Source organism: Triplophysa dalaica, chromosome 18 (assembly GCF_015846415.1).
Source record: "Triplophysa dalaica isolate WHDGS20190420 chromosome 18, ASM1584641v1, whole genome shotgun sequence".
Lineage (NCBI taxonomy): Eukaryota > Metazoa > Chordata > Actinopteri > Cypriniformes > Nemacheilidae > Triplophysa > Triplophysa dalaica.
The window spans coordinates 7204609-7219878 of record NC_079559.1 but is presented as its reverse complement, the minus strand read 5'-3'; the positions used below and the strand labels follow the sequence as shown (position 1 = coordinate 7219878).

General features: G+C 39.5%; 2 protein-coding genes across 2 annotated transcripts; both read right to left on the bottom strand.

The window, feature by feature from the left end:
• Positions 1-239: 239 nt before the first annotated feature.
• Positions 240-1943, bottom strand: zgc:101100 (uncharacterized protein LOC445169 homolog). Its single transcript, XM_056729834.1, has 4 exons — positions 1781-1943; positions 1498-1677; positions 1191-1366; positions 240-1070 (listed from the first exon to the last, which is right to left on the bottom strand). Exons 2-4 carry the CDS (start codon positions 1667-1669, stop codon positions 609-611), a joined length of 810 nt encoding a protein of 269 aa, XP_056585812.1. The 5' UTR covers positions 1670-1677; positions 1781-1943; the 3' UTR covers positions 240-608.
• A 5028-nt stretch (positions 1944-6971) lies between these two features.
• On the bottom strand, positions 6972-15270 carry rexo1 (REX1, RNA exonuclease 1 homolog). The gene is made up of 16 exons (XM_056729978.1): positions 14932-15270; positions 12754-14507; positions 12395-12499; positions 11996-12227; positions 11404-11540; positions 11192-11329; positions 10953-11073; positions 10554-10679; positions 10314-10451; positions 9816-9929; positions 9625-9698; positions 9447-9557; positions 9171-9286; positions 8938-9076; positions 8617-8737; positions 6972-8173 (listed from the first exon to the last, which is right to left on the bottom strand). Exons 1-16 carry the CDS (start codon positions 15116-15118, stop codon positions 8085-8087), a joined length of 3702 nt encoding a protein of 1233 aa, XP_056585956.1. The 5' UTR covers positions 15119-15270; the 3' UTR covers positions 6972-8084.

The window sequence follows — 15270 nt, the reverse complement described above, 5'->3', positions numbered from 1 at the left end:
AATGTCACGGCTTTGTTAAATAACAGGTTGTGTATTATTTAATACACATTTATTTGCATTCAGAAAATAATATGATGGTCATACATTAGTGTATATATCGTATAAAAATAGACACTACACAAAAATACTTATTTATGCTATTGCTACCTACATTTTAATACAAATGAAAATGTAGTCAAGTATAGTAAATTGTTTACTGGCAAAAATAGCTCCACCGTAACTATTACCTCAATTGAACACAAGTGAACACATTGAACACAAGTGATTCAGGTCAATATCTGTTGGGGTTGTTACGTTTACATATTTTCAATATTCAAATTCTACTAAAATTCATTCAAATCTTCAAAGTGCTCAAAAATATGTGTGCAACACAATGGTTTTTAGCAATGTTCCAAGCTAAGGAAAGCATGGCCGTTATAAGCCTGTTAGAACAAATACAATCAAGACCACTAAATTGAATAAAAGTTGAGAAAATATCCAACTCTCCCAAGTCATTCATGTAAAAGTTTTATGATGTTGTTGTGAGTGAGGGACAAGGGAACACCTGTTACCCTCTTTACGCCCCAAAGTGGACAACTGTCAGTGGGGCCTCTTGGTCGGTGGTACTGCTACATGTCCAGGTGGTGGTGTGCCATGGATTTAGATTGACAGGCAGACTGAAGCATAGGATTGCTGCATTTTCCAATTGGCACCAGATTGACAGCCATGTTGGGCTGCTGCTGCATTATGGGTAAATATGTAGGAGGAAATGGAAGGCCAGCAGACAGTAGCCCAAGTGCATTATGCATCGATTGTTGGTAGAGTTCTCCTGTAATGAATGGAAGAACAGCAGCGGAGTGTAGTCTCGGGTGGGGCTGAACATGAATAGAGTCCGTTGAAAATGAAATTATGGGTTTGACTTTGTCGTCTCCGATTGAGGTTCGAGATCGTGAACTGGTGTCTTCCTCCTTCATTTCTTCTTTTCTTTGCTTAGGCCTACTGGAACAACGATGCACAAGACTTTCCTCTTTGAGAACGGGAGCGAAACGCTGACCTTTCCGAAACTTGGCACGGCGGTTTTTAAACCACACCTGAAGAAACATGTTTTGTCAATTTCAAACATTTAAGGGGACCTGTTTAAGTGTTAAAACCATATTCAAAATTAAGGTTAATATTTATGAGTGGTCTAATGCGTGCACAGGTCTTCTCACCTGGATCCGGGCCTCTGGGAGGTTGATGCAGACTGCCAGCCTCTCTCTCATACCTACATCTGGATACTGCGTTTGCTGAAAGGCCTTTTCGAGGGCTTGTAACTGCGACACACTGAAGGCTGTGCGGCTGCGGCGCTGCTTTTGCTGGTTCCCATAACGCGCCTCAAGAATGAGCTCTAAATGTATAGGATAGCTTACCATTAATAATAAACAATTGTTTATTTATCAACTTAATAATGTACATTTGAATAGAATAAGTCAATGTGTCTATTATTCATATATGTTGTCCTTTATGTTGGCCACCCACCTGCCAAGCGCTCCGCTACTGTGAAAGTTTGAATGGGTGACGAAGCGCTCGCCGTATGAACCTGATACTGCCGCGCCATCTGCTGGTGAGCGTCATAAAATAACGAGTTCACGTGTGGCAACGGAAAGGCCCCTTGGTTGTTTCTTGGTCCACAAAAGTACGCAGAGTCCATTTTATTTGCTGTGAGAATACAATGTTATGTAAACATCTGAATTTAGTACAGATTAAAATTCAGAAATATGCATTAAAAAAGTCAGAATGAAAAAGAAATAGCTTCACTTACGATTTACAAAATGATCCAAATGGTACCCAGCAATATGAGTCAAAGTAGCCCAAGTGTAACCCAAGAGTGCACACCGACTTTTTTCTCATATGATGCTAAAAAGGCTAGAAAATCCGAAGAATAGTGATGAACAAGCATTTAAATGTTCGTCAGACAGACCGCGCGCTCCATATGCGTAATTCAAGCATCGGTTTAGTTTCTCCCCAGCTCCGTTTCCACTATTTAAGAGGCATTAACTTCGACTTCCTTCAACCATTAGCCAATAGAAAGAAAGGTATTAGCCTGGATTAACTGGGATGAGGGAGAGAAAGGGGGGTCTTGGGGCTCAAGTTTTTGAAACTATTGAACTTGGGAGATTTAGGCAAAGCATCTCCCATCAATGAGCGGGCATTGCGCTCCCCCCGTTTAAAACAATTAAAACAATGTGCTCCGCTAATCTCTGGGGTTGGGCAGATTAAAATAACAGCCTTTGATTGTCTGTTGTTCACTTGCTTCTTTCTCCACCGTTTTCCAGCTTTTGGTAGTATTAACTCCAAGGGTGGGTGTTTGTCTGCCTGGTTTGTTTTGCTAACTGGACCCATATTTTGCCCAGAAAATGTCAGTTTGAGAATGCACCCTGGAAGTGGCCTGTTAGGGTAATTTCTCAGGGCTGATAAAGAGAATTTTAGTCATTAGCATATCAAATAATAAAACACTGTTCTCAAGACACAGAACACGGACAAAGCAATTTGCATCAGGGTGACAGCATCTATTTGTTTATGTAGCCTACCTACGTTAACAATGTTTGCATTCAAATCTCACAGACGGTTATAAACACAAAATAATTGGCATTATTTTCACCAAAATGTCAGTGCTTTTCCTATCAGCCATGTCTCGAGACACTCGCACACTAAGCTCAGCCAGCAGTTTAGCTCCAGCTGAAACCTTAGTCACCTCAGATCAGATCATCCTCAGTTAAACTGCAGCCGAGCGGCTGGGAGCGGCTCAGGAGGTTCAGAAATGTAAATTCGACTAAATCCCGACACTGTGCAGCTCAGGGCCAGCAAGGCGAAGCATGTGGAGGGCTAGATTATGTTTCCCACGAGTATCAGCACTTTTGCACACTCCTGGGTGTGTGTGTGTGTCTCAGAGAGGACATGGGCACTGTGATGCATGCCTACTGGCAAAAAAAGTGGCATACACTATACATAATAAATACTTTTAACTCATTCACATAAATGTTCTGCTCACATTTAGATCATGGAATGACAGAAGAGTTGGTTTGTCTGTAAATGTTAAATGAAATGACTCAAAAAAGTATATTCTCGAAGAGTCTAAGAGCATTGTAAATATTTGTTGGAGGTGGATTGACTGCTGTGAAACTTATTTAACCTTGAGATTTATAATTCTTATCAATCTTTTTTGTTTCTTTTTTCATTCCGACTCCCCGTCCAATGATAACACTTTTTTAAATCAATACTTTACACTTTTCACACCTGACTGACCTACCAATCAAATCTTGGAATTGTGAGGAGCTTTTTCTCCCGTATCCGAGGCTCTTTGCGACGTTCTTGCCTGTCAAGCTGTATTAGCGTCCGCTCAAAATAAGTCATTTAGAGGAACCTCAGCTGAGCAGCCTCTGAACCCCATTAAAAGCTCGAAGCTCAGAGCCCAGAAGCCTTTGTCTCCTCTGCCTGCGGGATTAGTGGAGATTTGCTTCTAAGGAAAAAAGCAGTTATTTCATGGCACTTTCATGATGAAACCTGGCCAAAGCTGTGTTGGCTGGAAGGATTAGAGCCACACAAAGGCACTGGTTGTGTGTGACCCCCCTCCCTGAAAACCACCGCCCGGTGCTATGCCCTCTCAAAACTCTAAATACACACCATCCCAAACCTCATCAACCCGCCTCGATCTGTAATGAGAGCTGCGTTTTCATCATCAGCCTAAAATTGCTCTTCGGCTTTACCCCGACCTGCTCACCAGCGGATCTGGAATTTTCTCATCTCCCCTCAACATTCAGATGTTTATTTACGTTGTTGTAATTGGATGCAAACTGCTAATTTGTCTTAGCACAGAGCTGTAGGCAAGCTTAGAGCTTTGAAGATTTAGGTCCAGCCTGTAGAGTTTAAGGGGTTTAGGGGATATTATGTGCAAGTGGACCCATTTACAGATTAGTGCTTTTGAAATACAGTCCAGACTAGACCAGATTTTTACTGAGTTTAAGGTTAAACTCATAAAATGTATACTACTAACTCAGGCATGTAAACCAAACCAAGGCATAAATAAACCAAGGTCTATATACATTTTATGTCAAAAAGCATTTTATTCTAAAGTCGGATGGATAAATATAGGTGCTGAACAAAAGACACATGTTGTTGATAACAAAATTTAAATTCAAGGGTTTTTTGTAATGTTTCAGGCATCACATTATGAAAAAAGTGTACAGAGAAAGGAAAGAAGCTAAATAAAATAAATAGTTTTTTATTTATTTCATTTTATTTATTTTATTCTATATTTTCTTCTGCAGTATTATATCCTGCCAACATTTTTTTTAAATGTGGAGAATAAATGTGGAGAATAATAGGTACCTAGGTGTTTTGTCTAGACTTCTGGCTGTACTGTAAAAATAATTAATTTCACTACATTATATTTTATTGACACTTACGATATTATTTATGAAAGATATAGATGAAACCAGTATAGATTCCACTCTATAGACACAAAAAAATTAGTTTTGCTACAATCCGAGCTACTTAACTTAAACATGTTAAATCAACACAAGTTTGGGAAAATTTGGCCACAACCTGATTTTTTCATGTTCACTTATGTAACTTAATCCATTCATGTTGGCACTACAAGAATGCTTTGTGTTGTGTTCACATATAATTGTAACAACTGGGCAAGAGGATGCATTATCCCAGAATGCTTTGCATAAGGCTACATTGTCAGACATGTGCTGCACCCCAAATTCGCATGCAATCTTTCTTAAATAGTATTCGACGATAGAATAAGTATGTCCCCATATGCTGAAATGCGTATTCTCAAAGTACCCAGATGGTCTACTGTTGTTGTTAAAAAAACATAAATTGGACAACTTGAACATAGATAAATTATTCTGAGTAAACATAAATTTATTATGTGCAACCCATTTACATCATTTTTTCATGTTAACACCACAGATTTTTACCAGTGCACTTTGGAAAACATAACGCTGGTCCATCAGAACTTTCTTTCCATTTTTTTAACACAAAACAAACATTTGCACAAAATACAACCAGCAGAACATTTAAAACTGAATAAAAATGTGAAATAAATATCTTTTATTTAAAAATAAAACAATATAAAATAAACCAGTGTTTACATTTTACGAAGTGGTGTATAGAAACACAGTCGGAATCAATCAATTTTGAGTTTGTGGAAACGTTTGTGCTCTTTTCTAGTGCAGAATCCCCTTTCCGAACAGAACCTACCCATTTTTTTATCTCTACCGACTTTCTAAAGCTGCCACTTACTGAAAGCGTTTTAATATGCTTTGGATTGGTTAAAAACTACAGGGGGGCCCTATAAGAGGACTAAAGGGGTTTATTTAGCCTTTCACAGGTTTTGTTTACAGGTCCTGTTTAACAGATGTTGGTGTGAGGAGCAGAATGCTCTCCCTTTCATTAATTACCTATCAATAGTGGAAATTTGTATTGACAAGCACCTGTCAAGAGGAGAGCTTTGTAGTTGTCAGTTATCTGAGAGAGCTGCTTAACCAAGAGGCCCCTCGTACACTCGCTGGATCGATCCCAGAGCAGCACAAATGGCTCTCCGGGCAGCTCTGTGTGGACAGGAGTGTGCGAGGGGGGCCGTTGGAGAAGCGTATAGTGGGGCTAAACACTTCTTCATAAGGGGAAATCGATGTGGCCGGCTTGGCCTCTGACCCCACGCAGCGAGGGTCCGGGAGCTTGAGGTCAGTGGCACGGGTTTGAGCTCCAGTAACATGCACCGAGAGATATTGTCAGAAGAGCTCAGAACTCAAAAAACTATTGAGCTCAGAGACAAAAAGGAAGAAAAACTGAACACACTGCAAGACGGAAACGTGTGGTAGATTTTGATTTCAGATATTGGACTGAGATAATTATCCTCACTAAAAACCTGCAGAAGAAACGTATTTGGACATTTTAGATACAAAGACCAGCAAAAACCTTTAAATTAGAAATTATTAACAAACAAATGATACACAACATGCAGTAATAAACAGTTATAAGAGCACACTAAAATAAGTTGGTTTAATTTCAAAACTGTGACTCAATCTTCTGTGGAACACGAAAGAAGACATTTTGACAAATTTCTCAATGAAAGTCGACAGGGTCCAATGTTGTTTGGTTACCAACATTCTTCCAAAATCATACATGACGGAGGGTAAATATTTTTTGGATGAACTGTCCCTATTAAGCTGCTGGCAAAATTCATGTTTTTGTATATCATAAATATGTGACATTATTTGAAATACTTTACAACTTCAAAACACTGTATTTGTGTGACTAACCAAAAAGGACTGACAGCTATCTTCAAAAAAACCCAGACTTCCAAATAGGCTCCACTTGTCCATGACTGAAAGACCTGTCCCCAGTGACCTCCAGCAGTCAAAGGTCATCAGAGGAGAGACTGATCGAACTTGATAATGAAGGACTTTAAGCTGTATCGCTGCACATGCCCAAAGCTTTAAATCACTCAATAAACACAGCGAGAATCGCCCCCACCTCACAGCCACCCGGACATGTGCGAGATATTGATCCTGCCGTACTTTTTAATACCTGGGGTCTCTATAAAGGAAAGGACTACAACGTGAGATGCTTGGGGCCCGGGTAAACACATGGGCCTGGGGTTAGATGAATACAATAGACCTTCCCTCTGTCCCTTCACAGCCCTTTTGTGTCATTTTGTTGTCCGAGAAAACAGCTGCTGAAGAGAAGGTCCTTAGTCAGGCACCTGCTTGAAAGGGTCTGTATATAGACATACAAAATAACTTGAGTGAGTGGGGTGAAGTGGAACAGACAGTTGGAAAGATTAGAGAATCCATGCCTGACATCCATTTGGAAATGCACTCGGACACCTGGGCATTAGGTAATGAAACATTGTGAAACATCAGATAAACTGCATTGAATGTCTATGAAACATCAAATACAGATGAACACGAAGATGGGTTTACAATAATTTTTTGAATAAAGAGTTTATTTACAGATTTTATAGAAAATAAAACTAAAGGGCTACAAAAAGTTTTGATACAGCGTATTTACAGCTTATTGTAATGATGTCAGTCCATAATAACATAACAAAACATTGTACAACCATCTTGATTTGATCTGACCAAACTTTTTTTGTCATAAGCAGCAGTTTATCGGAAGCGAAACATTACTTTTTTCTAATGCTAGAAAAAACATGTGACATTTCGTGCCAGTTTACAAAACATTGTTTTGTGTAGCTGAAGTGAACAACAATCTATGAACAACAAAACGAATTCAACAAAACAAAGATTGTGTTTATTTGTTTTGAATTGTCCTGTTGGTTCATGGAAATTGTAAACAATCCATACATAACAAACGTGTAAACAAACTGTCCCAAAATATTAAGTACTACATGTAGTACAAATAATAATAATAATAATAATACTGTATAAAGTCTGGTTTACAAGGCATGATGAAAATGTTAAAGAATAATCATTTTTAAATAACTTAAAGCTAGACAGATACGGGTTTTGCGGTGTGTTGATTGCCATGTTATTACTATAGGAAGTGACATTGCATCAGTGCTCAAAAAAGGATTTCAAGTATAATCGTGGATTTGAAATCTCAAATTCGATAACAAATTGGTGTAGAGTGCCACACATATTTTCACACATTATAAGGACACCACCAGCCTCATAACAAAAGTCCATTCACTGATGATTTGGAGGAAGAGTCGCTGATCAGATTGAATACTGACGGCATGAAGGGGAAATTTATCAAAAATATAAAATACTTTTTAACTTAACAAAACTGTCAGCAAGCCCAACCCAAACAATCTTTTATACAAGAATGTGGCACTGATGACCACAGTCAGGTTTCTCTAGGATCATAGAAGCCAGGATTGCTTGTTGCACAGATTATTTTGGTAGGAAACTCCAAAGGTCTCCTCCCCGTTGACTCTATCCCTCTCATTCAAACCATAGCGTATTCTCTTCCACAGTTCATGCGACCCCAGTGCCGCTCATAGAGAAGAGCGTACTACATTTTCCTCAATGTCAGTATTGTCAACAAAAATTCATTCCAGGTCAAAGCTCGGGAAAGAGCTGGGTTAAAGGTCATCTCTTCACCTTTGCATCTTCTTTGAGCTTCCATATCATGAGCTCCATGCAGGCCCGGGCATCTTCACTGGAGTCATGCCCTCCCACTGTCAACAGGAGTCACATATATACATTGTCAGTTATTTCAAGCCTCTTCTATAAAATGAAAAGAAAACAATTTCCTAATTTATATTTACAATCATAAGAATATATTTTAAAAATGTATTTACTTCAAATGAATGTGTCGCATATTCATAAATTATAGTAGTATTTGTTGTTCTAAAGTTAAAATATTGATTTTATTTCCAACCAAATGATTGTACAGATTAGAATAAGAAATGAGTAAACAGTAATATAGGCATGAGATGGACAGTTGCATTACAGCAATAAATTTAATAATTTAGGAGAAAATGTGCGTAACTACCACGACCATAAAGTAAAAATGTAAAAAAATCTCTCTGCGCAAACTCAACTTTATAATTTGTTTCTTTTGAATTTGCATTCGATATTCTACATCTTTTGGATAGATTACAAAGAGTAACATGCTCACCGCTATCCTGTATGATGCGTTTAAGGTGGTCCGCCATAAGGTTGCGCAGTGCACGTTTGTAAGGCAAACCAAGACGATGAGGAAACACGATGGCTGTGTCAACAACCGTGCTGTGAATGAGCTAATAAACAAAGAGCATACAGGCACAAGATCAGAATAAGAACATACTGCATCATACTGTTTTTAAATATACATTTAAAGAAAATGGATCCATTCGCAAACCCTTCAAACTGCCCACCATCGAGTCCCAATGCATATGTAAAAGTATCCTACAAGCCAGCATCATTTGGCTACATATTGTTTGGCAGCTTCCTGACTGACCTTAAGGGCGAAGAGATCGCTCTCAAGACTGTGACCAATCAGAATGGACTCAGCACTAAACATGCTCAGTAACACAGCCTGAACATCTCTCAATGTGATGGTGGTGTTCTCCAGATCATCTTGCGTCACACCCGAGAACCTGTAGACATTCACAAAACAGGAGCAGATTTAAAAGAAAGGCTCACAAAAATATAAAAATTCTTTCACTAAAATGTTGTGAGTAAAGTTCTTACCGTGTGTTGTAATCCACCACTTTGCTCACTGGCTTGACGAACGTGTCGTATATGACCTTGAGGTCAGAGTTAATGACAGTCACACGGGTCAACTCCAAGCCTTGCCTTGTGTAGCACTATAGGACAAGTATCCATATGCAAGGTTACATCAAATACATAAAGTTTAAAGCTGTTTGTAATATGTACTGTAAATATTTTAAACATGACTAACTTTATTAATCCACAGTTTCATACCACCTAAACAATGCGTGAGCATATGAGAATGACTTCTCTTACCATCTCACAATCCAAAGCGTAGATGCCTCCATTTCCGTCAACAGGTAACTGTTTGCTAAACGTCTTCACAAAACCATCTAAAGACTCTTTGCGGCCATCTTGAACGTGTTGCTGAAAGAAAAGAAATGAAAGTAAGTATTCCAATCTCTCTGTGCCATTATGCACATGTGACACTTACTTTTCCCACTTCACATCCAGGAGAACCAACAGCCCCAGAACAACAGTTATAAAGCGTCTCCCAACCTCCAGGAGCTAAACAAAACACATATGCATGCAAGATATGATATAAAAAACGTAAAATCTTTTGTTTGAATTCAACAGCTGTGCTGTTAATGTGATTCTCACGTTTTCACATGCATATATACGCACCTCTGTTTCTTCGCAGTCTTCCCCAGTGATGACTGCACTCCTCTTTACGCACACAGTTGCCGTTTGCGTTTATCTTGTACTCAGCGCCACATCGATAACAAACTTTGGAAAACGCTGAGAAATCAAAACCAATATGAAAATGTATGAAAGATATTCCTTCATGCAATTCAGTTCTGTCACATATATTAAATCATCATAAATACTGTTAAAGCAGAACAACAGTAGGCTTCAAACGTCTAATGCCACAAAGAAATTACCAAGAAGTTTGTGGGTTTCAAATTAACGGGTTAACATAAATTAATGTTATTTAATTTACATTTATTATAAAATTACAAAAATGGCTATAACAGAAGGACCATCACATGTGGACACATTACTTTTTGACCCCACTTTAAATTGGCTGAAGTAACAATAATATTTGAGCATACTGCCACCTAGTGGTTTGTTCAGTAATGTTATGTTAACTACTGACAGCATAAACACATTGAAAAAACTTACGATCATTGTTCTTCTTTTCCGGAAGGTTATGGACGACAGCATGACCGGAGATCTCAGGATGTGGTTCTGGGTATCCATGTTCCTGTAACTCTTCCTCAGTCATAATGTACTTTTTTAATTTATGGTAAAGAATGGCACCTGAAACCCAAAATGATGAACAATCGTATATACTGTATACACATAAATATCCTTAGAAATTAACCCAATTATATCAGCCAGGTTTCACGATTTCTGTCATACCTTTAAGATTAACGTCCTGTTGTTTGCCGGAGCGATTGATGGTGTAGCTGGTTGTGGCAGCGAGCCGTCCACCAAGCACTTCTTCATGAGACATAGCTTTTCTATTCATTGATAACGGTGGAGTCTCTGAAAAAAGTATGTATTTAAATAAATGCCATAAGTAAATATCATATTTTGTGCTCTGCAGAATGAAATAATGGGGAGTGAATAATTCAAGAATTCTTTACCAAACATCTATAATTTGGTAAACATTATAGGGTGTCTTTTGAAAAAGGATCTTAAAGGGGTAGTACGCCTTTATTTTCCAACAAAGTTATTTGAATACAAAATATGTAATGTTTTTACAAAGTGAACCTTAAAAGCGCAAAAGAAAATGATGTGTATGTGTGTGAGACGCACTGGCGGCAGGAGAGACAGGTGTACTCCTGTTGCGGAGCTTCTTCAATGTGTTCACAGCAACATTCAGGTAAATGTTCTTACTGCTGCTCCTGTCATACACCACCTTCTCCTCATCCAAAGCCTAAGATCAAACAAGACACGAATGAATTCAACCTCCATTAATAATGTGTGCAAATGAAACAAAATTATCCAAACATCACTAAAACAAGGAACATTAGAGGGAAAGTTGGATGACATACCGTCTGAAAAGCTTCCTGTTCAGAACAACAGAACTTCAAACACTCGTCTATAAAAATGTTGAGGTAACGTTGGCGGACGTTAGTGGGCACCTTGGCCCCAAATTCAGATGGAATGACAGGACGCTTCATTGAAGAGCTCTGCGGAAACACAAGAAGGAAGGTGAACATGCGAAAAGAAATGAATGAATACTTTTATATGAATACGGCTTTACCTTTAAGGTGGGGGTGTGAGCCACTCTCTTCTCCACTGTGGTCGAGGTTGTTTTAGACAAGATGCCAGCTGATGTTTGAGCTTTGACGGTCGAAACCCTGGTGGGCGACAACACCCGACTGCTAGCATCAGCCAATCCTAAATAACATGAAAATACTGATAAGATAAATCGGATAAAGAAATGAGGCATCAAAGCAGCCTTTGCCTTTTTCATATTTAGATTCATATCTCCATTTTAGATTTTATACATAAAAAATTGTCATCATTTACATCCTCAGATTGTTCCAAACCTGCGGAAATGTCTGTGTTGTGCTAAACAAAAAGGAAAATATTTGGAAGAATGTCAGTAACCGTCCCCCATTTACTGCCGTAGAGGGAAAATAAATACTATAGGAGTCAATGTAGGACGATATCTGCTTGGTTACGGACATGCTTACAAATATCTTCATTTGTGTATATAGAAAGATATAACATAAGAACAAATAAATGTATAAAGGTTTGGAACAATCTGATGGCAGAATCTTCATTTTTGGTTGAACGATCCCTTTAATATCATAACATTAAATTTAGTGTCCATATGCAAACTCTCATACCAGTAGACCTCATAGCAGGCTTTGGGGAGGACAGGGAGGCATTTGGCCGGTGTGCCACTCGTCGTTTCTCTCCAGGCAGCCCCAGTACTGGATTGTTAGAAGCAGAAGAGCTTTTGAAAGCGGCGGCCAGCTGTGCCGCCTGCTGCTGTGCCTTCTGCATCCGTTGGTAACACATCTCCTGCGCCGTGAACCTCCGCTGTGGCATTGGTGAAGCGCTCATTGACATCTCTGACTAAATGAAAAGAATCCATGATTGATCAATTTGTAAACCCCAATTTCTTCCTTTCTGTCCTGTTCAGATTTGATCATTTTTATTTGGACACACAATATAAATCACACAGAATATGTGCCAACGACAACAACAGGAGAAAGCAGGCCTATCTACATTGCAACACTTACTTTTCCTTGAACTTTAAAATGTGACACCCTCTTCTTCTGACCAGGAAAGAGAGTGGTTAAAGTGCTTTCTGTCTCATCATTCTCTTCTAGCTCCTCATTTGGAGGCTAAAACGAACATGAAACTGTCAGGTGCACCAAAAACATGTTCAACTGAAACTGTCAGACGTGCCAAAATAAGATCAGAAAAACCACAAGTGTTAACATTTGCATAACATCATAAATTGCTAAATGAGCATTGCTGTAAATTTGAAGTTAAAGAACTGTTTCACGTGCGAAGCATCAGGTGTGTTGGACTGGTTATACAATTTAACGGTTTAGAAAGTCAATGCAATTAAAACTGAAGCAACTGGCTGTTGTACCTGCTTGGCTTGTCTCCCTTTATCTTCCGTCTTCACCTCTTTAGATTCATTAAATATCCGCAGACACTCTTCCATTGGGTCAGAGTCGTACTCCATCTCTGCCTGCAGGCTGGAGTAGTCCACCTCATCATCATCGCCCCCATCATAATCATCTTCAAAATCATCCTCCGTCGATGATGCAACTTCAGAGGCTTTCCTTTTATTATTCACAAGGCTTCCCACTTTAAAAGCAGAAGCCAACTTCCTTACTATCCTCTCGTCGTCCTCTTCAGCACTCTCAGCACCAAACAGATCTGCGTGACTCAAGCTCCCCTGTGTAGTTTCTACTGTCGCTTTTTGACCCGAGCTGCTCTTTTTAATTTTCTCTTTACTGCTGCTGCTGACGCTACTGCTGCTTTTCTTCTTGCCCTTCTCTCTGCCGCTGGTCTCGTGTCTTCCGTTCTTCGGGTCTTTAAATTTGGACAATTCCTTGTCTGTTTTCACAGGTTTGTCCATTTTGCCCTTTTTGGTGTCTGTACTTCCCCTGTCTTTGTCCTTGTGTTCACTTTTTAGTTTTGTCAACTTCTTGTTTTTCTCTTTGCTGTTCTTTTCATCCACGGCTTCTTTTCGGAGCTTCTCTGAAGACCTGTCTTTAGATTTAGTGCTCCCCTCCACGTGTTTATTTTGGACTTTTTTCACACTCTCCTTATCTACACTCTTTAATGTTTTGTCTCCACTGGAACTTTCTAGTTTTTCTTTTTGACCGCTGCTCTTCTTCCCCAGGTCTTTCTCATCCTTTTTTTTAGTTTTTTCGGATTTATTACTTTTTGATTGACTGATTTTCCCTGCCGTCTTCTTCTCTACCGGCTTTATGTTCACATTAAGGGACTCCAAGTCATCATATTCGCTTGGCGAAGAACCATCTTTATGCTTTCTTTGTTGTCCCAGTGCGCCTGATGCTCTTTCTTGTTTTAAGACTGTGTTGATCCCCTTGCGCTGCAGTCGGCTCAGGGACGTCGGACGATACTCTGTCCCTGAACTCTCCTCGTCGGATTCTGAGAAACTAGCGGTGTATTTCGAGACGTTAAGTGAAGATGACTTCGGTTTCTTTGCTGTTGGAACGTATTCCTCGTCCTTTTCATGATTTGCAGCCAGGTACAATCTCTTTCGTGCCTCTCTATTTGAACACAACATCTTCTGTTCTTTAATACGCAGCTTTGCCGAGTAGTTTGACAGAGGGTCGTACTCCATGTCCGTGGAAGGTTTGGAACTATCAAGCGTGTATTTGCTTTTGACAGGTAAGGAGCCGGATTTAGCCACTGGGGTTGGCAGGACATGAGATGTGGATGGAGGCAATGTCTTTTTAACACTCCTTTTTGAGACAACAGTTGGCACGTACTCCATTGCATTCCCAACGTTCCTGCTGTTCTCAGAGTCCAGGGTGTATTTGCTGGAGCGTGGGGTCGGGTTGTATTCGCTAGCTTGGCCCAAGTGGTAGCTCCCAGGATCGTAGCCCTGATGGGATGACGCAGCAGCAGGCCTTTGTCTCTTACATGAGCTGGTGGTGGGCTCATATTCCTGAACTTCAATCTGAGACAGCTTCTTCTTGTCCTTCTCCATCTCACTGCGAACAGCCTCAATGGCCTTATTGACCAACTCAAGCTCCATGGTACCCAGATCCCCATCCGGGCCCGACGACCGGCTTGATGGTGGCTCTCCATTATAATGCTCTCCTGGTCTTACAACCTCGGGACTGAATGGATCATAACCTTGATCTGTCAAATAAATAAAAAATACTGTGAATAGATATTTAATTCAATAACATTTCATACAAAACATCTAAAGGAGGAGCTACTATTAATATACAAAATTACCTATTCATTTTTAAATAAAATCTTCGTGATCAAATGGCATTAGACTGATTTTTTACGAAGATAAATAGTCATTATTATTATCAGTCAAATTTTAAAAATGCTTACAGGAAATGTACGTGGTGTGCATAGATCATAATAAATTTACAGTGTATAAACGCATATTTTTCAGCCGTGCCATACCAAATGTTCATCATCGGTCATACACGCTGGATTTTATCTGACACAAAAGAGACTTATATACGCCAAAATGATTTTCTGTATTTAAATATCACTCGGAAACCTTATCATGAAGAAGAGCATGACAACAAAATAATTGTCGATTTACCGGTAGGATTAGCAGAAAGCGCTTTAGTCTTTCCGATGTCATATATCCCAGAGGAGGCTCGTCTTTGTTTGCCGTGTCTGAAGTGACAGTAAGGTCTAGCGCACCCATCCGCACCGGTTTTTCCTTTATTAGTCTGACAATAAAACGGGCAGTCGATCCCACGGAAGAATCCCGTAGATCTCAACATTGCTGTTCATAACCACTGTCACCCCGTCTCTCTGGTGTGATTCTTTGACTACATGCGTGGTTCTTTGCATATCCGTATGTTGCCACTTTCTTTCGGACAATAACAGACTTCCTTCGACGCCATATTTTATGGGCGACAACATGAGCGCAAGG

Excerpts from the sequence above, each read along its gene's own strand:
- zgc:101100 (XM_056729834.1), bottom strand. The coding sequence starts at position 1,669 with ATGGACTCTGCGTACTTTTGTGGACCAAGAAACAACCAAGGGGCCTTT. Across the intron at positions 1,367-1,497 it reads AGTAGCGGAGCGCTTGGCAG|AGCTCATTCTTGAGGCGCGT; the intron begins GTGGGTGGCCAA and ends CTATACATTTAG. Across the intron at positions 1,071-1,190 it reads TCCCAGAGGCCCGGATCCAG|GTGTGGTTTAAAAACCGCCG; the intron begins GTGAGAAGACCT and ends ATGTTTCTTCAG.
- rexo1 (XM_056729978.1), bottom strand. The coding sequence starts at position 15,118 with ATGTTGAGATCTACGGGATTCTTCCGTGGGATCGACTGCCCGTTTTAT. Across the intron at positions 11,541-11,995 it reads GCCTGCTATGAGGTCTACTG|GATTGGCTGATGCTAGCAGT; the intron begins GTATGAGAGTTT and ends CATGTTATTTAG. Across the intron at positions 11,330-11,403 it reads CTCACACCCCCACCTTAAAG|AGCTCTTCAATGAAGCGTCC; the intron begins GTAAAGCCGTAT and ends GTGTTTCCGCAG.